Source organism: Bidens hawaiensis, unplaced genomic scaffold (assembly GCF_021521415.1).
Source record: "Bidens hawaiensis isolate Kalapana, Puna unplaced genomic scaffold, B.hawaiensis_p1.1 tig00007241_1, whole genome shotgun sequence".
Classification (NCBI taxonomy): domain Eukaryota; kingdom Viridiplantae; phylum Streptophyta; class Magnoliopsida; order Asterales; family Asteraceae; genus Bidens; species Bidens hawaiensis.
The window spans coordinates 290,945-311,430 of NW_027491498.1; the positions used below are offsets into that span (position 1 = coordinate 290,945).

A 20,486-nucleotide genomic window follows, 5' to 3' on the forward strand; every position below is an offset into this window, starting at 1 on the left:
AATTGATTGTTATTGGGGGTATTGAGTTACTTGTGATAAGTTCGTTAATTGATAACGTGATAATCGTGAACATGAGGGATATTGTTTAAATATTAAGGTATTTAATAATACTTGTATTATATTTGATAGTTTAATGATGTTATAATATGCGTATGAGAAAATTGTTATTAATTGTTCTTGATAATTTGTGAATGTGATAATATGAGTGCGAGATGACCGATTAGAAAATGATGTTATAATATGCATCACGAGGATAAAAAATATTTGTGAATGTGGATGAATTGAATCAATAAGTCTTGATCCAATGTAATTGAATAATTAAGTAATTGAGTAACTAAATCATATAATAGGTTGTTTCGAATGAAATCAAACGTACAAACAACTAAACAACTAATGAAAGTTTCAATTAAGTAATTAAGTCAATTGATAACTTGTTTCAAATAAAATCAAGTACATAAACAAATAATAATAAATAACGTAAGTTTATCGATGTATCACCATGCGTGATAATGCTCCAACCAAATATCGTAAATATAATAATTGTGAAAATGAATAGTTGGCGTGTTCATGGCGTCCCATGGAGTTTTCGCTCGACTAGACATTTAAAAGTAATAAATAATAACAATAAAACACAATGGAAAAATGTAATCGTTAACTAATTACGTTAAATGCTTAAAAGGTAAAAACAAAACTTAGGAAATCCTAACAGAAATTCCCGCCAACGAAGGCAATCAACCAAAAATTTAAATGTAAATATATATCTTGGGAATGAGGCATTGTGTCGGAGATATAGAAATACTTTGATAATGAGACACAGTCTCGGAGTAATAAAATAATATGAAAGTGAAGCATAACTTCGGAGCTGTGTGTGTGCATGACAAATAATATAACAATTAAATAAGTACTTAATCTAGCAAGTAATTACGTAAGCTGTAAACAATTAAATAGAACACATCAGGTAAACAAATAAGCACGTATGGGGTTCCTAAGCATGTTACTAAGCCACCACTAACTGCCTATCTTAAATCTTCGGCTCTGATACCAATCTGTCACATCCCAACCTACGGCGTAAATGCCGGGGCACGAACTGATTGCCACATCTCACAAGGTACTATCATGCAATTGTAAAGCGACAATATCTAATTAATTTATTAATTGTCAACGAACATTTAAGTACAACAAAAATAGGGAAAATTACAATACAAAACCAACTATTCTTGTTTATGTTTAACATTCTAAGGTCATTTCTACGTGAGCTTCAGTTCGATAAGCAATCCAATCTATAACCTGCAAATGCGTACAAAATATATATATTTGTCAACAACACATGTTGAGTGAGTAGATTCACCAGTTTTGACACAAACAGAAATGGTAATAATATATAATGATATAAGTGAATAAAAATAGGCAAAAATGTTATATGTGAGCATAAACAATTAAACCATAGCACATACATAAACAATCAACCATAAAGAAAGGGCTAAACCGTTGCCATGCGAATGGGCATTGGTTACCAAAAATAAGGTGTCGGTGAAACCATTGCCAATGCGATCGGGCTCCGGCCACTACGACGGTCGAATGATCATACTATAATGAGATTATGTTGGACCTCTCCGAATGCGATTCAAGTAAACAAGTAAGCAAATAGCAAGTAACATGCAATCATTCAATTGATACACAACACAAAGATCACAGTTTGCGTTTGAGAAATAATAAGATAAATAATATGTTAAATGGTACGCAAGTGTCCCCAAAACATTTGAAAACAAGTAAAATAGGGGAGTGATTACTCACCTAATCGGATGAACGAAATAAGTGACGATGAGAAAGATATGAACCCTTCGGGATATACCGTCAAGGATTCCTAGTTAAATAATATTAATATAAATTAATTAATAATGAGACAGCACGTATAAAGAATTAAAGTTTTAATGTGATTTGATTTATATCGTGATTAGAATATTTATTGATCAATGGATTTCTATTTATTATTATTGCAAACCAGTATTATTGTTATCCTTTGTTTGGAGGAATTATTACAAAATATCATCGATTTTATACTTGATAAGATAACTAATCAAACCATTTAAATGGATAAATTATTTAAATATTTAAGCATGATTTGAGACAATATAGATATAAGTAAGTAAATAAATAATAATAATGTGTAAATAAAAATATACTTTGGATTGCCAACGAAGCTTTGAAGATAAAGTTTTATTTAACGTGTTTAATATGTTTATTATTTTATCGTTTAAAAATTTATATAATACACACATATATATATACACATATACATACATATATATATATATATATATATATATATATATGACAAGCTTGTAAAGATGTTCAATGATAAGAAAACGTGAGTTAAAGAAGGCGGGTTTTAATAAAGTAACGATAATTTATTAAAATATATTCTTATAATACACATATATATACATGTATATATAAATATATATATATATATACATACATTAACGAAAGATTTTAACGAGATTTAACATAAAACATATTTTCAAGATGTCGGTTTTAATAAAACAGTGTTTATCAAATAATTAATATTAATTTATCTTTTATTAAAATCAATTATAATATAACCCATAATCAATAAAAAAGAAAATCCAAAAATTCCGGGTGGCCGGGTTCGAACCCGTGACCACCAGGATCTCAACGCACAGGCCTCGCCATCTGCACTAGCTAGTCATTTGAGTAATAAATGAAAACGGTTCCTTATAACTAAAAACGGCCAGGTTCCCTAAACTGATATGAACCCTAATTAATGTAATTGATCAAATCGTTTCAAATTCGTTTAATTGATGTTAGGGCTAAATATCAATGATTGAGAACGAACATGTTACATACCAGGATTACCAGAAACGATGAGGTATGGGTGGTGAACGGCGAGATACGGCCGACGGCCAAAAACGATGATGAACAGGGTACCCGGAGCTCGTTATAATTAAATTAATTATGGGGGTTTCATAGGCGATGGAATAATGATTGTGTGGGTTGATTTAATTGAAAATTTACAATGCGCAAACAGTATATCGATCATATGACGAAGGCGGTTAACCAAATATGTAAATACGCGTTAAATTTGATTTTGTTTCTTAATTAAAGTTGTCGGCAGGTTTGATTTAGGCATGTAACATCCCGTTTTTCGGGTTTCGGTTAATAAATTAAAATACAAGTTATTATGAGTCGGGCTAGTGTTGGGTTAATTGGATATGGGTTATGGACTTGGGCTATGAAAGAAAGAGAAAAGGACCATGGGCTTAACCCCATGATCCATAATTATATAAGTCATTAAATGGCCTTTAATCATTCATTTCACACATTCCATACACCTCCCAAAACACACACGTAAGCTCTCTCTCTAGTCTCTCTCTCTCTCTAGACCGAAACCAAGAAGGAAACTGATCCCGACCCAAGGTATGATAGTATTTTATTGTATGAGCTTAAACTCGTTAGATATAAACACGAAACGACGAGCCGACACTGTTAAACCGAATAAGTCACGAGATCTGGGTGGAATCAGGTATAAACCGAACCTATGATGAGCTTAGGGGTCACCCTAGCTCAGATCTGGATCGAATGGGACGAAAAACGGTGAAAAACGAGTTAAAACTCGTTTTTTCGACGTGTTCGCGGTTTTCCGGCGGCCTTCCGGCAAAGGCGGCGCTGGAAAAGTATGTACGAGGTTAAGGGATGTCAGGGAATGTTTTGACATTCCCTGACCTAACCCTAGTTCGCTAAGGAATAACCAACGAATTAAAGTGATTCGCCTAAGTAAACATAACGAACTAACTTCAGTTCGTTAAGGGGAGAGGATAGCGAAATACCCTTGATTCGCTATAGTTAAAAGATAACGAATTGAAAGGTCCAATTCGTTACATATACTGGTTCGCTATGAACTGATTCGTTAAGGGTCCAGTTCGTTAGAAGGGTTCAATTCGTTAAAATAACCAGTTCGTCATGACAAGTCAGTTCGTTAAGGATAAGTAACGAACTAGGAGTTTGGCAGAATGACAAGAACAGTCCCTGGACTTAGAAAAGAATGATTTAATTACAAAGAAGCCCTTGGATTTTAAGTAGCAAATTATTTAATGATTCAAAATCCTAATGGAAAATGTTTAAAGACAATTAATGAGAATAAAATTTTTCCAAGTTGACCTGGCAGCTTAACCCCAGCCAGGGGCTCTGCCCCTTGGACCCCGCTAGGGGTTGCCGCCCCTAGAACCCCACTGCCAGGGACGCTGCTCCCGGACCCCTGTTAGTTGAGGGTATTGATTAAACTAGAAAGACGATATGTGTAGTGATAGTTTATTAATACGTATAATTATTATACAGTTAGTCGTGCACAGCTCAAGAAGGGAATAACCGTAAACGGTGAACGCAACCGCATTGAGGTGAGTTCCTAGCCCCACTTCCTTGTTATGTTTTCGGGGCTGTGTGCATACTCGATGTGATAGTTAATACACTTACCTTAAGTGGTAAGTGTATGCCTTGTATGATGTATGTATGATGATTGCTTGACGGTGCGTGAATGATCTTCTGATATCGCATGTACCGTCAGGTGGTAGCTAAAGATGCGATTGCTATGTATGATGTAAGAAAAAATGCAGGTATGAATATATATGATGTATGCATAATGTACGTATGATATGTTATTGGTACGTGAACGCTCTTCGGAGATTGCACGTATAGTCAGGAAAAGTATGTAAGAACAGGTATGGTATGAAGGATGAAGGATGACCGGACCCTAATAATATCCGAGGATGAAGGGTGACCGGACCCTAATAATATCCGAGGATGAAGGGTGACCGGACCCTAATAATAATGTCCGAGGTATGTAGGTGAAACGCCCTTTATAATGTATGGTTAGATATGAATGTGTATGGACGAATGATGAACATGATATGTATGTAATGCGTACCTTCGGGCACGTATATGTGTATGAAAGTAAGTTATGTGATTAACTAGAACTCAGTCAGCATAGCTGACTTTTAGTATGCACGCAGGCAAATAGGTTGAGGCAGCTCGCGTGACTGAAGACACATGACATGGAAATCGAAGATACTGGCATCTCGAAGAAATGTTGTGATGTTTTAAAGACTATGTTTTTGTTTTAATTGACTACGAATGTTTTATAAGACATGATTTGATGGTTATGTAAAATGTTATGGTTGAAGTTTTATTATTCCGCGAAAGTTTTTGTTAACTCTGATATTTAGAACTGCGTTTATGAGTAAATCCAACGTTAAAGTAGGGCTACTGGTAACGGGGCCTTACAAGGCAAGGGGATACCCTAATAGTCTGGGTAACATTTTTCATCAAGTCCTCGAGTCAACAAAAGTCAAACCTGTAACATTTCAAAAAATAAAGTTTGTCAACACAAAGGTTTGTGAGCAATTCATAAGTTTGAGCATATAAATATATAGTAATAAAAAGCCACAAAACTTGTATACAAAACAATAAATAAAAGCTATAAAATAGTTATCGCTAAACAAGTTAGCGACACCTAGCTATAAGGGGAGGCCAAATAGTCTAGAATTTTATTGACAATTGCTAAACACGTTAGCACCACCTAGCTACAAGGGGTTGCCAAGTAGTCTAGGATTTTATAGTTATCGTTAATTGCATTACATTAACGACACCTTGCCATGAGGGGTTGCCAAATGGTCTAGGATTTATAGTTCCACCATCCAAAAGCGATAAACACATAGACAAATAAGCATAGAACACCAAATCAAGCAATAATTCAAGTAAAGTATACAATCACGTTTGTGGGTTTAAAGATTCAAGTTATTAAAGCATTTAATTTGATAAGTATGAAATGTCACCCCAAAACGAAAGATGGAAAAAAAATGTATGAAAGTACTCACCTCGATTGATGAACCGAGAAACAAAATAGAAACATAAATGAAGCTCGAACGGTAAACTAACAGATCCGACTTGAAAGCTAAATGAAAACGAATAATAAAATATATTAATGAAATTGAACTTTAGTTGAAACTACACTTGAAACATTGGACGAGAAGGTTCGGTTGTTAATCGGATTATCGGTTAATTTGTTAATGATTAGAGACTCGTACTTAATTAATAATTAGAATAAAAATAATATCATTTTATTGGGACTTTTAAATAACTAAACCAATATTAAATAAGAACAAGACGAGCTTAATTTAGGAGTTCGGTTTTATAAAAATGAATGGATTATAAAGTTTGTAATAATATTATTAATGATAAGAGAGTAATGATAATAATAATTCTAAAAAGATATGTTATATATATATATATACTTATATATATAGATATATAAGATAATAATAATAACAATAACTATTTCTAATAATACTAATATAGTATAATAATTATAACAATAATTATTATTAATAATACTAATATTGATACTTATATAATAAAATCTTGGTATTAAATTTTAAGGTGTTGTTGATAAAAAAAAATAGTAATAATAGTAACTAATATTGATAATAAATAATGATATCATACCCGATGTTGGTTCGAGTTCTAAACGAGTTCACAAAATAAATATAATAATATTAATATTGCTAATAATAAATGATAAAAATACAATATTAATAAATAACAATAATATGATCTTTTAATAATATTAATAACCACTTTAATATTTATAATAATGATAATAATAATAATTACATTAATAATGAATATATATATATATATATATATATATATATATTAGTAAGTTTAATATAATAATACTTTTAACAATTTTTATGTAATAATATTAGTACTAATAATAACCGAAATTTTTTAAGTATAAAAACAACACCAAAACCGGTTTAGCATGAGACTAGAACCCGAGGCCTCTAGTTTAAATCACTAACGTACAACTCAACCGCAACCAAGGTAAACAATTGTTAATTTAAACCCGTAAGAAAGTAATATAACCATTTCCCGGGTGTTCGTCTTTTACCCAAATCAAAAACAACACTATATCCAAACCAACTCGTTTCAAAATATATAACCAAACAATATATCCGATTATTAACAATTTAAATCCGACAACTGATATATGAAAAATTAATAATAACAAAATCCAAATTATATTGTACCTATTAATCGTACACGAGTCGTGGCTCTATACCGAGGAATGAAACGAGTCGCACCTGCCGGAGACGGGAACCGCAACCGGAGGAAGAGAGAGAGAGAGAGAGCCGAGAAGAGAGCATCGGAGAGGGAGAGGCCGAGAGAGAGAAAAAGAGCCGAAAAGAGAGAGATGAAGAGAGATAGAGAGAGAGAGAGATGAAGAGAGTGCGACAGGGAGAGAAGAGAGAGCGACTGAGGGAGAGCTGCGGTGCCGGTTTTCCGTTCGCCTGAATCTGTCCGCCGGAAAAACGAAAGAGGGGAGAGCTGAAGAGGGTGAGGGTGAGATGAAGCTGTGTGGTGTGTGTGTTGGAGGTGGGGGCTGGAGATGTCGGAGGTCGGCTGTGCTCGCCGGAAATGGCGAACCGAACCTGTCGGGATCTCTGGTTCACCGGAAAAGGCTACAAGGGTGGGTGGCTTAGTTGGATATCGCGGAGGAGGTGTTTGGGGTCGAAGGTGGTACGTCGGGACGCCGGAGATGCGCCGGCCGCCGGAATTCGGCGCCGAAAAATGAAAGAGAAAGGCGGGGCGGCTGGGTGATAAATATGTTAGGTTTAGGTTATTTTAAGTTTTTTATATATATATATACATATTTACAGAAACACCCTCTTAAGTTTCAATCAAAGTTTAATACGAGTTAAAAGTTTCTAAAAGCTTATAACAACTTAACGAAAATTAGTTTGAACCCCCTTATATTTTTCTTAACGACACTATAATATGGCAAACATCAATTTATTGGTGATCGAGATCTATATTAATATTATATAATAATATTATATAATAATAAATTAAGGTTCTAAGACGTTTGTGTCGGTTTTACGAAATAAAAGAAAATAAAAGTTTACAAAACTAATACAACTCGAGACTCAAATTTGACGGATGTCACAAGTAGTATACTCACAATGTGCCATTTTACCGGCCTTCAAATTCAGGAATTTCATCTCCGCCCTTTCCACTTCAGCATTGGCACAAAACCTCCTCATCACCAACTCTTTCAGATCATTCCACTTCATTGCCCTAATTTCATCCTGACCTTTCCTCTGTTCAACCGTCTCCCACCAGTACATTGCTTCGTCACCGAATAATTTAGTAGCATAACTCACAGCTTGGTCAGGACGGCATTCGCTAATGCATTAAAGGGTAGCGATTGCGTCTTCCCGCATGTGGAGAATTGAGGGCATGACACAAGACATGGTATGTGGAATCCAGTTAAAAACGAGTGTAAACTTGCAACTTCACAAGTAATGATTTCTGGTGTGCTTTCTGAAATATCCTTAAAATCTTAAAAATCATTTTTGAAGGAAGTTTTATGCTTCATTTTGTTAACTTTAATGTGTGGATATGCTGTAGAATTTGTTGATTTTCACTGATCTCTAGTTTAGTCTCCATTTTTTTAAATTGGTCATGCATGCACGGCTTTTATTAATATAATGGCAGTTGACTCTTTTTATTAGACCAAACTATTATTTGACTTTTTTTTTAATAAGGAAAATATCTCCATCAAAAAATGCCTTGTGGGCCTATTCAAAAACAACTGTAACTCGATTTTATAATAATATAATAAAACAATTATAGTTAATACTTTTATAATTATTTAAGCAGGACCAACGGGATTGGTGATCTATTAGAAAGGGTGGGAGGCAAACTTTTAAACGATGATTAGCAGTCTGAAATTAATATTGGTACTCTAAGTCATAGGTTGGTGAATTTGAGGGGCTAATAATGACAAGTCGGTCATAGTTAATTTTATTTTCTAATTATTTTATAACTTTTATTGAATTGGTAATGTTTTGAATAGCAAGCTATATTAGTGGATATAAACCGAGTCATAATTAGGAAAATATTATAGAATATGTGAGATGAAACTAAGTTAGAGTTTATCTAGAGACTCAAAAGATGTAACCGAATTAGGGTTCATCGAGAGTCAAAACGAGTTAGGGTTTGTCAAAAGAAGTCAAACCGAGTTAGGGTTTGTCAAAAAGAGTCAAACCGAGTTAGGGTTTGGGATTTGAAATTACGTCCAACAACCCCGCCATCGCAACACGGCTAGTTTTGTTACCTAGTTTTATATTAAAGATGTTATTAGGAAAATTGTGTCATTATTATCATAAATTCTTATATATAAACATTTGAAAGCCTCTTAATAACATAACAAGTAGGTGGAGCAATTAGGTATAATGTACATAAAGCTTGGCAAGCTTAAAACCCGGGTTTAAATCCCCTCCTAGGCTGATTTGATGTTTTTTCTTTTTGGCTGTCAAACACTTTGCTTATTGGTTTAATAGTTTAGTAAAACCCTTCACAAACTTGAGTTAAATAGTCTACAGAAATTAATATTAATGAATTTCAATAAGAATTAACATAAATTACCGAATCCATACCGAGCGAGTTTCCTGTTGCCACAACTAGCTCTTATTAAAATCAAAAGTCATAGGTAGTGTTAGTTAATATAAATCAAGTACAACTTATACCGTTGGTGTTCAACGTCAATATGCCATCTATTTAAAGCAAATCCAGGACTAGAATATCTTGCAATCAATTGAAGAAAAATGAGCAATGAAGAAGGTATCCGAGTCTCTTAATTCCTTTTATTTACATATGCTAGATTTCTTAAGCTTTAATTACATTCGTGTGTCCTTTTCAGAAATTGAAGAGGTAACCGTTCTTGTTGATAGTAAAAACGAGAAGGAAGAATTTTCACCAATTTATGAAGTTCCAAGTAGGCTCAGAGACATCAACACAAACTCGTTCGTCCCCCGGGTGGTCTCTATTGGACCTCTGCACAAAGGAGGTGCAAATTTGAAATTAATGGAAGACATAAAAAAGACTTACCAGGATGAGCTACTTGTTGGGGTAGGTTCACCGGCGGAAATATTAAACATGTGTAGGGAAAAAGTGAGTGATTCATTTGAAAAGGTTAGGAAATATTATTTTGGGAAAAAGGTGAGTGATTTACTTGATGATGAACTTGCCGAAATGATGGTTATGGATGCTTGTTTCATACTTCAGTTTATTGTTAATCTTTCCATAGGTGGCAATTTATTTTCAAACAACCGGTTGCGCAGCAGGAATGTTGCTCTGGACCTGGTGTTGCTAGAAAATCAAATCCCTTATTTTGTTCTCCAAGAAATCTATGACCTCACTTTAAAAGTATCGAAACCAGAAACTACTGATCTTATTTCCATGCTTTATGATCTACTAGAACGCGTCAATCCTTTTCTTGATAAACTAAAACTTGAAAATCACTCTGTTGAAAAACCTCCTTATCACATTCTTGGTCTTCTGCATGAGTTTTACGATCCTAATACTTCTGACCCACCAAATATAGAAGCTATTCTGAAAGTCCACTCGGACTCAGCTGTAGGACTGCACAAAGTTGGGGTGAGGTTTAGGCCCAATCAAAACATGACCTGGCCACTGGCTATGGAGTTCGAACAATCTACTCTTAGAATGCCAAGAGTGCTTATTGACAATTTCTTTGAAGTGGTTATGAGGAACCTCATTGCATACGAACAGTATTCTTATGGAGTTAAGAACTATGTTGCATCATATGCCATGGCCTTGGATATGCTAGATGCTACTCCAGCAGACATTGCCAAGTTGGCCGAATCGGATGTCCTTGTTAGCAACATGGGCTCATACGAAAAGGCTTCAAATATGATAAGCAGCATATGCAAAGATGTCACTTTCCTAGATTTCTATTACATTGAATGTTGGCAAAAAGTAAAAAATCACACAGATAGCTACTGGTCTACAAATTTTGCGGTGTTGAAGAGAAAATATTTCGGTACTATATGGAAGGCAATTGCTCTATTTGTTGGAATTATACTGTTTGCTGTTGCCGTGATTCAGTTTGCTTTTCGAATTGTCGATTTTACAGAATTTCATTGAGCCAGAATTTAACCACTCAAATTCTACCATTTGATGTCAGTTTCTATCTTTTTTTTAAGTTGTTGAATATAATTCAAATTATCTTAGCAGCTTGAATTTGGAGCCGTTTCGATTCTACTAGAAGATTGCTAAGTTGATCAAAGAAGTCCTAGTCTTTTTGGACTAGTTTCTTGATTTATCGTTTTGTTATCTCATTTTCTTTTTGGGTCATTTGTTATTTTCTTCATGTTTTGTAATGCTATATAAGTATGGTCATGGGTCATTAATAAAGCAATCAAGTTCTTGTGTTAATTGTCTTACTTCATTGTTTGTTAATTTGTGTTTAAATCTAGACAATAGATTTTGTTAAATTAACTTTTAATTAGTACTATCCAAAGTTTTTTGTAATGGGTCATGATGCCCTATGGTGTAAATTGATATCACACCCGTTCAAGCCATATATACAAGGCATAGTGATTTATCTTTTATGTAAGGAATCTATTTTGCTTCATATATTATCTCAACATATTTGTAGTTATCTTCTTCAGTTTGTTTCAACCATTGCATACACACAATCACTTTGTCACACACATTTACAAAAGTTCAAGTCTTCGATTTGTTCCAACATTGTGGATTACACCAACATTGTAGACCTGTATGTGGAAGTCTTTACTGTATGATGTATGTATGATGATTGCTTGACGGTGCGTGAATGATCTTCTGATATCGCATGTACCGTCAGGTGGTAGCTAAAGATGCGATTGCTATGTATGATGTAAGAAAAAATGCAGGTATGAATATATATGATGTATGCATAATGTACGTATGATATGTTATTGGTACGTGAACGCTCTTCGGAGATTGCACGTATAGTCAGGAAAAGTATGTAAGAACAGGTATGGTATGAAGGATGAAGGATGACCGGACCCTAATAATATCCGAGGATGAAGGGTGACCGGACCCTAATAATATCCGAGGATGAAGGGTGACCGGACCCTAATAATAATGTCCGAGGTATGTAGGTGAAACGCCCTTTATAATGTATGGTTAGATATGAATGTGTATGGACGAATGATGAACATGATATGTATGTAATGCGTACCTTCGGGCACGTATATGTGTATGAAAGTAAGTTATGTGATTAACTAGAACTCAGTCAGCATAGCTGACTTTTAGTATGCACGCAGGCAAATAGGTTGAGGCAGCTCGCGTGACTGAAGACACATGACATGGAAATCGAAGATACTGGCATCTCGAAGAAATGTTGTGATGTTTTAAAGACTATGTTTTTGTTTTAATTGACTACGAATGTTTTATAAGACATGATTTGATGGTTATGTAAAATGTTATGGTTGAAGTTTTATTATTCCGCGAAAGTTTTTGTTAACTCTGATATTTAGAACTGCGTTTATGAGTAAATCCAACGTTAAAGTAGGGCTACTGGTAACGGGGCCTTACAAGGCAAGGGGATACCCTAATAGTCTGGGTAACATTTTTCATCAAGTCCTCGAGTCAACAAAAGTCAAACCTGTAACATTTCAAAAAATAAAGTTTGTCAACACAAAGGTTTGTGAGCAATTCATAAGTTTGAGCATATAAATATATAGTAATAAAAAGCCACAAAACTTGTATACAAAACAATAAATAAAAGCTATAAAATAGTTATCGCTAAACAAGTTAGCGACACCTAGCTATAAGGGGAGGCCAAATAGTCTAGAATTTTATTGACAATTGCTAAACACGTTAGCACCACCTAGCTACAAGGGGTTGCCAAGTAGTCTAGGATTTTATAGTTATCGTTAATTGCATTACATTAACGACACCTTGCCATGAGGGGTTGCCAAATGGTCTAGGATTTATAGTTCCACCATCCAAAAGCGATAAACACATAGACAAATAAGCATAGAACACCAAATCAAGCAATAATTCAAGTAAAGTATACAATCACGTTTGTGGGTTTAAAGATTCAAGTTATTAAAGCATTTAATTTGATAAGTATGAAATGTCACCCCAAAACGAAAGATGGAAAAAAAATGTATGAAAGTACTCACCTCGATTGATGAACCGAGAAACAAAATAGAAACATAAATGAAGCTCGAACGGTAAACTAACAGATCCGACTTGAAAGCTAAATGAAAACGAATAATAAAATATATTAATGAAATTGAACTTTAGTTGAAACTACACTTGAAACATTGGACGAGAAGGTTCGGTTGTTAATCGGATTATCGGTTAATTTGTTAATGATTAGAGACTCGTACTTAATTAATAATTAGAATAAAAATAATATCATTTTATTGGGACTTTTAAATAACTAAACCAATATTAAATAAGAACAAGACGAGCTTAATTTAGGAGTTCGGTTTTATAAAAATGAATGGATTATAAAGTTTGTAATAATATTATTAATGATAAGAGAGTAATGATAATAATAATTCTAAAAAGATATGTTATATATATATATATACTTATATATATAGATATATAAGATAATAATAATAACAATAACTATTTCTAATAATACTAATATAGTATAATAATTATAACAATAATTATTATTAATAATACTAATATTGATACTTATATAATAAAATCTTGGTATTAAATTTTAAGGTGTTGTTGATAAAAAAAATAGTAATAATAGTAACTAATATTGATAATAAATAATGATATCATACCCGATGTTGGTTCGAGTTCTAAACGAGTTCACAAAATAAATATAATAATATTAATATTGCTAATAATAAATGATAAAAATACAATATTAATAAATAACAATAATATGATCTTTTAATAATATTAATAACCACTTTAATATTTATAATAATGATAATAATAATAATTACATTAATAATGAATATATATATATATATATATATATATATATATATATATATATATATATATATTAGTAAGTTTAATATAATAATACTTTTAACAATTTTTATGTAATAATATTAGTACTAATAATAACCGAAATTTTTTAAGTATAAAAACAACACCAAAACCGGTTTAGCATGAGACTAGAACCCGAGGCCTCTAGTTTAAATCACTAACGTACAACTCAACCGCAACCAAGGTAAACAATTGTTAATTTAAACCCGTAAGAAAGTAATATAACCATTTCCCGGGTGTTCGTCTTTTACCCAAATCAAAAACAACACTATATCCAAACCAACTCGTTTCAAAATATATAACCAAACAATATATCCGATTATTAACAATTTAAATCCGACAACTGATATATGAAAAATTAATAATAACAAAATCCAAATTATATTGTACCTATTAATCGTACACGAGTCGTGGCTCTATACCGAGGAATGAAACGAGTCGCACCTGCCGGAGACGGGAACCGCAACCGGAGGAAGAGAGAGAGAGAGAGAGCCGAGAAGAGAGCATCGGAGAGGGAGAGGCCGAGAGAGAGAAAAAGAGCCGAAAAGAGAGAGATGAAGAGAGATAGAGAGAGAGAGAGATGAAGAGAGTGCGACAGGGAGAGAAGAGAGAGCGACTGAGGGAGAGCTGCGGTGCCGGTTTTCCGTTCGCCTGAATCTGTCCGCCGGAAAAACGAAAGAGGGGAGAGCTGAAGAGGGTGAGGGTGAGATGAAGCTGTGTGGTGTGTGTGTTGGAGGTGGGGGCTGGAGATGTCGGAGGTCGGCTGTGCTCGCCGGAAATGGCGAACCGAACCTGTCGGGATCTCTGGTTCACCGGAAAAGGCTACAAGGGTGGGTGGCTTAGTTGGATATCGCGGAGGAGGTGTTTGGGGTCGAAGGTGGTACGTCGGGACGCCGGAGATGCGCCGGCCGCCGGAATTCGGCGCCGAAAAATGAAAGAGAAAGGCGGGGCGGCTGGGTGATAAATATGTTAGGTTTAGGTTATTTTAAGTTTTTTATATATATATATACATATTTACAGAAACACCCTCTTAAGTTTCAATCAAAGTTTAATACGAGTTAAAAGTTTCTAAAAGCTTATAACAACTTAACGAAAATTAGTTTGAACCCCCTTATATTTTTCTTAACGACACTATAATATGGCAAACATCAATTTATTGGTGATCGAGATCTATATTAATATTATATAATAATATTATATAATAATAAATTAAGGTTCTAAGACGTTTGTGTCGGTTTTACGAAATAAAAGAAAATAAAAGTTTACAAAACTAATACAACTCGAGACTCAAATTTGACGGATGTCACAAGTAGTATACTCACAATGTGCCATTTTACCGGCCTTCAAATTCAGGAATTTCATCTCCGCCCTTTCCACTTCAGCATTGGCACAAAACCTCCTCATCACCAACTCTTTCAGATCATTCCACTTCATTGCCCTAATTTCATCCTGACCTTTCCTCTGTTCAACCGTCTCCCACCAGTACATTGCTTCGTCACCGAATAATTTAGTAGCATAACTCACAGCTTGGTCAGGACGGCATTCGCTAATGCATTAAAGGGTAGCGATTGCGTCTTCCCGCATGTGGAGAATTGAGGGCATGACACAAGACATGGTATGTGGAATCCAGTTAAAAACGAGTGTAAACTTGCAACTTCACAAGTAATGATTTCTGGTGTGCTTTCTGAAATATCCTTAAAATCTTAAAAATCATTTTTGAAGGAAGTTTTATGCTTCATTTTGTTAACTTTAATGTGTGGATATGCTGTAGAATTTGTTGATTTTCACTGATCTCTAGTTTAGTCTCCATTTTTTTAAATTGGTCATGCATGCACGGCTTTTATTAATATAATGGCAGTTGACTCTTTTTATTAGACCAAACTATTATTTGACTTTTTTTTTAATAAGGAAAATATCTCCATCAAAAAATGCCTTGTGGGCCTATTCAAAAACAACTGTAACTCGATTTTATAATAATATAATAAAACAATTATAGTTAATACTTTTATAATTATTTAAGCAGGACCAACGGGATTGGTGATCTATTAGAAAGGGTGGGAGGCAAACTTTTAAACGATGATTAGCAGTCTGAAATTAATATTGGTACTCTAAGTCATAGGTTGGTGAATTTGAGGGGCTAATAATGACAAGTCGGTCATAGTTAATTTTATTTTCTAATTATTTTATAACTTTTATTGAATTGGTAATGTTTTGAATAGCAAGCTATATTAGTGGATATAAACCGAGTCATAATTAGGAAAATATTATAGAATATGTGAGATGAAACTAAGTTAGAGTTTATCTAGAGACTCAAAAGATGTAACCGAATTAGGGTTCATCGAGAGTCAAAACGAGTTAGGGTTTGTCAAAAGAAGTCAAACCGAGTTAGGGTTTGTCAAAAAGAGTCAAACCGAGTTAGGGTTTGGGATTTGAAATTACGTCCAACAACCCCGCCATCGCAACACGGCTAGTTTTGTTACCTAGTTTTATATTAAAGATGTTATTAGGAAAATTGTGTCATTATTATCATAAATTCTTATATATAAACATTTGAAAGCCTCTTAATAACATAACAAGTAGGTGGAGCAATTAGGTATAATGTACATAAAGCTTGGCAAGCTTAAAACCCGGGTTTAAATCCCCTCCTAGGCTGATTTGATGTTTTTTCTTTTTGGCTGTCAAACACTTTGCTTATTGGTTTAATAGTTTAGTAAAACCCTTCACAAACTTGAGTTAAATAGTCTACAGAAATTAATATTAATGAATTTCAATAAGAATTAACATAAATTACCGAATCCATACCGAGCGAGTTTCCTGTTGCCACAACTAGCTCTTATTAAAATCAAAAGTCATAGGTAGTGTTAGTTAATATAAATCAAGTACAACTTATACCGTTGGTGTTCAACGTCAATATGCCATCTATTTAAAGCAAATCCAGGACTAGAATATCTTGCAATCAATTGAAGAAAAATGAGCAATGAAGAAGGTATCCGAGTCTCTTAATTCCTTTTATTTACATATGCTAGATTTCTTAAGCTTTAATTACATTCGTGTGTCCTTTTCAGAAATTGAAGAGGTAACCGTTCTTGTTGATAGTAAAAACGAGAAGGAAGAATTTTCACCAATTTATGAAGTTCCAAGTAGGCTCAGAGACATCAACACAAACTCGTTCGTCCCCCGGGTGGTCTCTATTGGACCTCTGCACAAAGGAGGTGCAAATTTGAAATTAATGGAAGACATAAAAAAGACTTACCAGGATGAGCTACTTGTTGGGGTAGGTTCACCGGCGGAAATATTAAACATGTGTAGGGAAAAAGTGAGTGATTCATTTGAAAAGGTTAGGAAATATTATTTTGGGAAAAAGGTGAGTGATTTACTTGATGATGAACTTGCCGAAATGATGGTTATGGATGCTTGTTTCATACTTCAGTTTATTGTTAATCTTTCCATAGGTGGCAATTTATTTTCAAACAACCGGTTGCGCAGCAGGAATGTTGCTCTGGACCTGGTGTTGCTAGAAAATCAAATCCCTTATTTTGTTCTCCAAGAAATCTATGACCTCACTTTAAAAGTATCGAAACCAGAAACTACTGATCTTATTTCCATGCTTTATGATCTACTAGAACGCGTCAATCCTTTTCTTGATAAACTAAAACTTGAAAATCACTCTGTTGAAAAACCTCCTTATCACATTCTTGGTCTTCTGCATGAGTTTTACGATCCTAATACTTCTGACCCACCAAATATAGAAGCTATTCTGAAAGTCCACTCGGACTCAGCTGTAGGACTGCACAAAGTTGGGGTGAGGTTTAGGCCCAATCAAAACATGACCTGGCCACTGGCTATGGAGTTCGAACAATCTACTCTTAGAATGCCAAGAGTGCTTATTGACAATTTCTTTGAAGTGGTTATGAGGAACCTCATTGCATACGAACAGTATTCTTATGGAGTTAAGAACTATGTTGCATCATATGCCATGGCCTTGGATATGCTAGATGCTACTCCAGCAGACATTGCCAAGTTGGCCGAATCGGATGTCCTTGTTAGCAACATGGGCTCATACGAAAAGGCTTCAAATATGATAAGCAGCATATGCAAAGATGTCACTTTCCTAGATTTCTATTACATTGAATGTTGGCAAAAAGTAAAAAATCACACAGATAGCTACTGGTCTACAAATTTTGCGGTGTTGAAGAGAAAATATTTCGGTACTATATGGAAGGCAATTGCTCTATTTGTTGGAATTATACTGTTTGCTGTTGCCGTGATTCAGTTTGCTTTTCGAATTGTCGATTTTACAGAATTTCATTGAGCCAGAATTTAACCACTCAAATTCTACCATTTGATGTCAGTTTCTATCTTTTTTTTAAGTTGTTGAATATAATTCAAATTATCTTAGCAGCTTGAATTTGGAGCCGTTTCGATTCTACTAGAAGATTGCTAAGTTGATCAAAGAAGTCCTAGTCTTTTTGGACTAGTTTCTTGATTTATCGTTTTGTTATCTCATTTTCTTTTTGGGTCATTTGTTATTTTCTTCATGTTTTGTAATGCTATATAAGTATGGTCATGGGTCATTAATAAAGCAATCAAGTTCTTGTGTTAATTGTCTTACTTCATTGTTTGTTAATTTGTGTTTAAATCTAGACAATAGATTTTGTTAAATTAACTTTTAATTAGTACTATCCAAAGTTTTTTGTAATGGGTCATGATGCCCTATGGTGTAAATTGATATCACACCCGTTCAAGCCATATATACAAGGCATAGTGATTTATCTTTTATGTAAGGAATCTATTTTGCTTCATATATTATCTCAACATATTTGTAGTTATCTTCTTCAGTTTGTTTCAACCATTGCATACACACAATCACTTTGTCACACACATTTACAAAAGTTCAAGTCTTCGATTTGTTCCAACATTGTGGATTACACCAACATTGTAGACCTGTATGTGGAAGTCTTTACTGTATGATGTATGTATGATGATTGCTTGACGGTGCGTGAATGATCTTCTGATATCGCATGTACCGTCAGGTGGTAGCTAAAGATGCGATTGCTATGTATGATGTAAGAAAAAATGCAGGTATGAATATATATGATGTATGCATAATGTACGTATGATATGTTATTGGTACGTGAACGCTCTTCGGAGATTGCACGTATAGTCAGGAAAAGTATGTAAGAACAGGTATGGTATGAAGGATGAAGGATGACCGGACCCTAATAATATCCGAGGATGAAGGGTGACCGGACCCTAATAATATCCGAGGATGAAGGGTGACCGGACCCTAATAATAATGTCCGAGGTATGTAGGTGAAACGCCCTTTATAATGTATGGTTAGATATGAATGTGTATGGACGAATGATGAACATGATATGTATGTAATGCGTACCTTCGGGCACGTATATGTGTATGAAAGTAAGTTATGTGATTAACTAGAACTCAGTCAGCATAGCTGACTTTTAGTATGCACGCAGGCAAATAGGTTGAGGCAGCTCGCGTGACTGAAGACACATGACATGGAAATCGAAGATACTGGCATCTCGAAGAAATGTTGTGATGTTTTAAAGACTATGTTTTTGTTTTAATTGACTACGAATGTTTTATAAGACATGATTTGATGGTTATGTAAAATGTTATGGTTGAAGTTTTATTATTCCGCGAAAGTTTTTGTTAACTCTGATATTTAGAACTGCGTTTATGAGTAAATCCAACGTTAAAGTAGGGCTACTGGTAACGGGGCCTTACAAGGCAAGGGGATACCCTAATAGTCTGGGTAACATTTTTCATCAAGTCCTCGAGTCAACAAAAGTCAAACCTGTAACATTTCAAAAAATAAAGTTTGTCAACACAAAGGTTTGTGAGCAATTCATAAGTTTGAGCATATAAATATATAGTAATAAAAAGCCACAAAACTTGTATACAAAACAATAAATAAAAGCTATAAAATAGTTATCGCTAAACAAGTTAGCGACACCTAGCTATAAGGGGAGGCCAAATAGTCTAGAATTTTATTGACAATTGCTAAACACGTTAGCACCACCTAGCTACAAGGGGTTGCCAAGTAGTCTAGGATTTTATAGTTATCGTTAATTGCATTACATTAACGACACCTTGCCATGAGGGGTTGCCAAATGGTCTAGGATTTATAGTTCCACCATCCAAAAGCGATAAACACATAGACAAATAAGCATAGAACACCAAATCAAGCAATAATTCAAGTAAAGTATACAATCACGTTTGTGGGTTTAAAGATTCAAGTTATTAAAGCATTTAATTTGATAAGTATGAAATGTCACCCCAAAACGAAAGATGGAAAAAAAATGTATGAAAGTACTCACCTCGATTGATGAACCGAGAAACAAAATAGAAACATAAATGAAGCTCGAACGGTAAACTAACAGATCCGACTTGAAAGCTAAATGAAAACGAATAATAAAATATATTAATGAAATTGAACTTTAGTTGAAACTACACTTGAAACATTGGACGAGAAGGTTCGGTTGTTAATCGGATTATCGGTTAATTTGTTAATGATTAGAGACTCGTACTTAATTAATAATTAGAATAAAAATAATATCAT

At 34.1% G+C, this 20,486-nt stretch overlaps 2 protein-coding genes across 2 annotated transcripts; both read left to right on the forward strand.

Moving 5' to 3' along the window:
- The first annotated feature begins 9,809 nt into the window (after positions 1-9,809).
- Positions 9,810-11,625, forward strand: LOC143634757 (UPF0481 protein At3g47200-like). The gene has a single exon (XM_077102759.1). It carries the CDS (start codon positions 9,946-9,948, stop codon positions 11,026-11,028), a length of 1,083 nt encoding a protein of 360 aa, XP_076958874.1. The 5' UTR covers positions 9,810-9,945; the 3' UTR covers positions 11,029-11,625.
- Positions 11,626-16,995: 5,370 nt separating this feature from the next.
- On the forward strand, positions 16,996-18,811 carry LOC143634758 (UPF0481 protein At3g47200-like). Its single transcript, XM_077102760.1, has one exon. The coding sequence runs from the start codon at positions 17,132-17,134 to the stop codon at positions 18,212-18,214; it is 1,083 nt and encodes a 360-aa protein (XP_076958875.1). The 5' UTR covers positions 16,996-17,131; the 3' UTR covers positions 18,215-18,811.
- Positions 18,812-20,486: the final 1,675 nt, after the last annotated feature.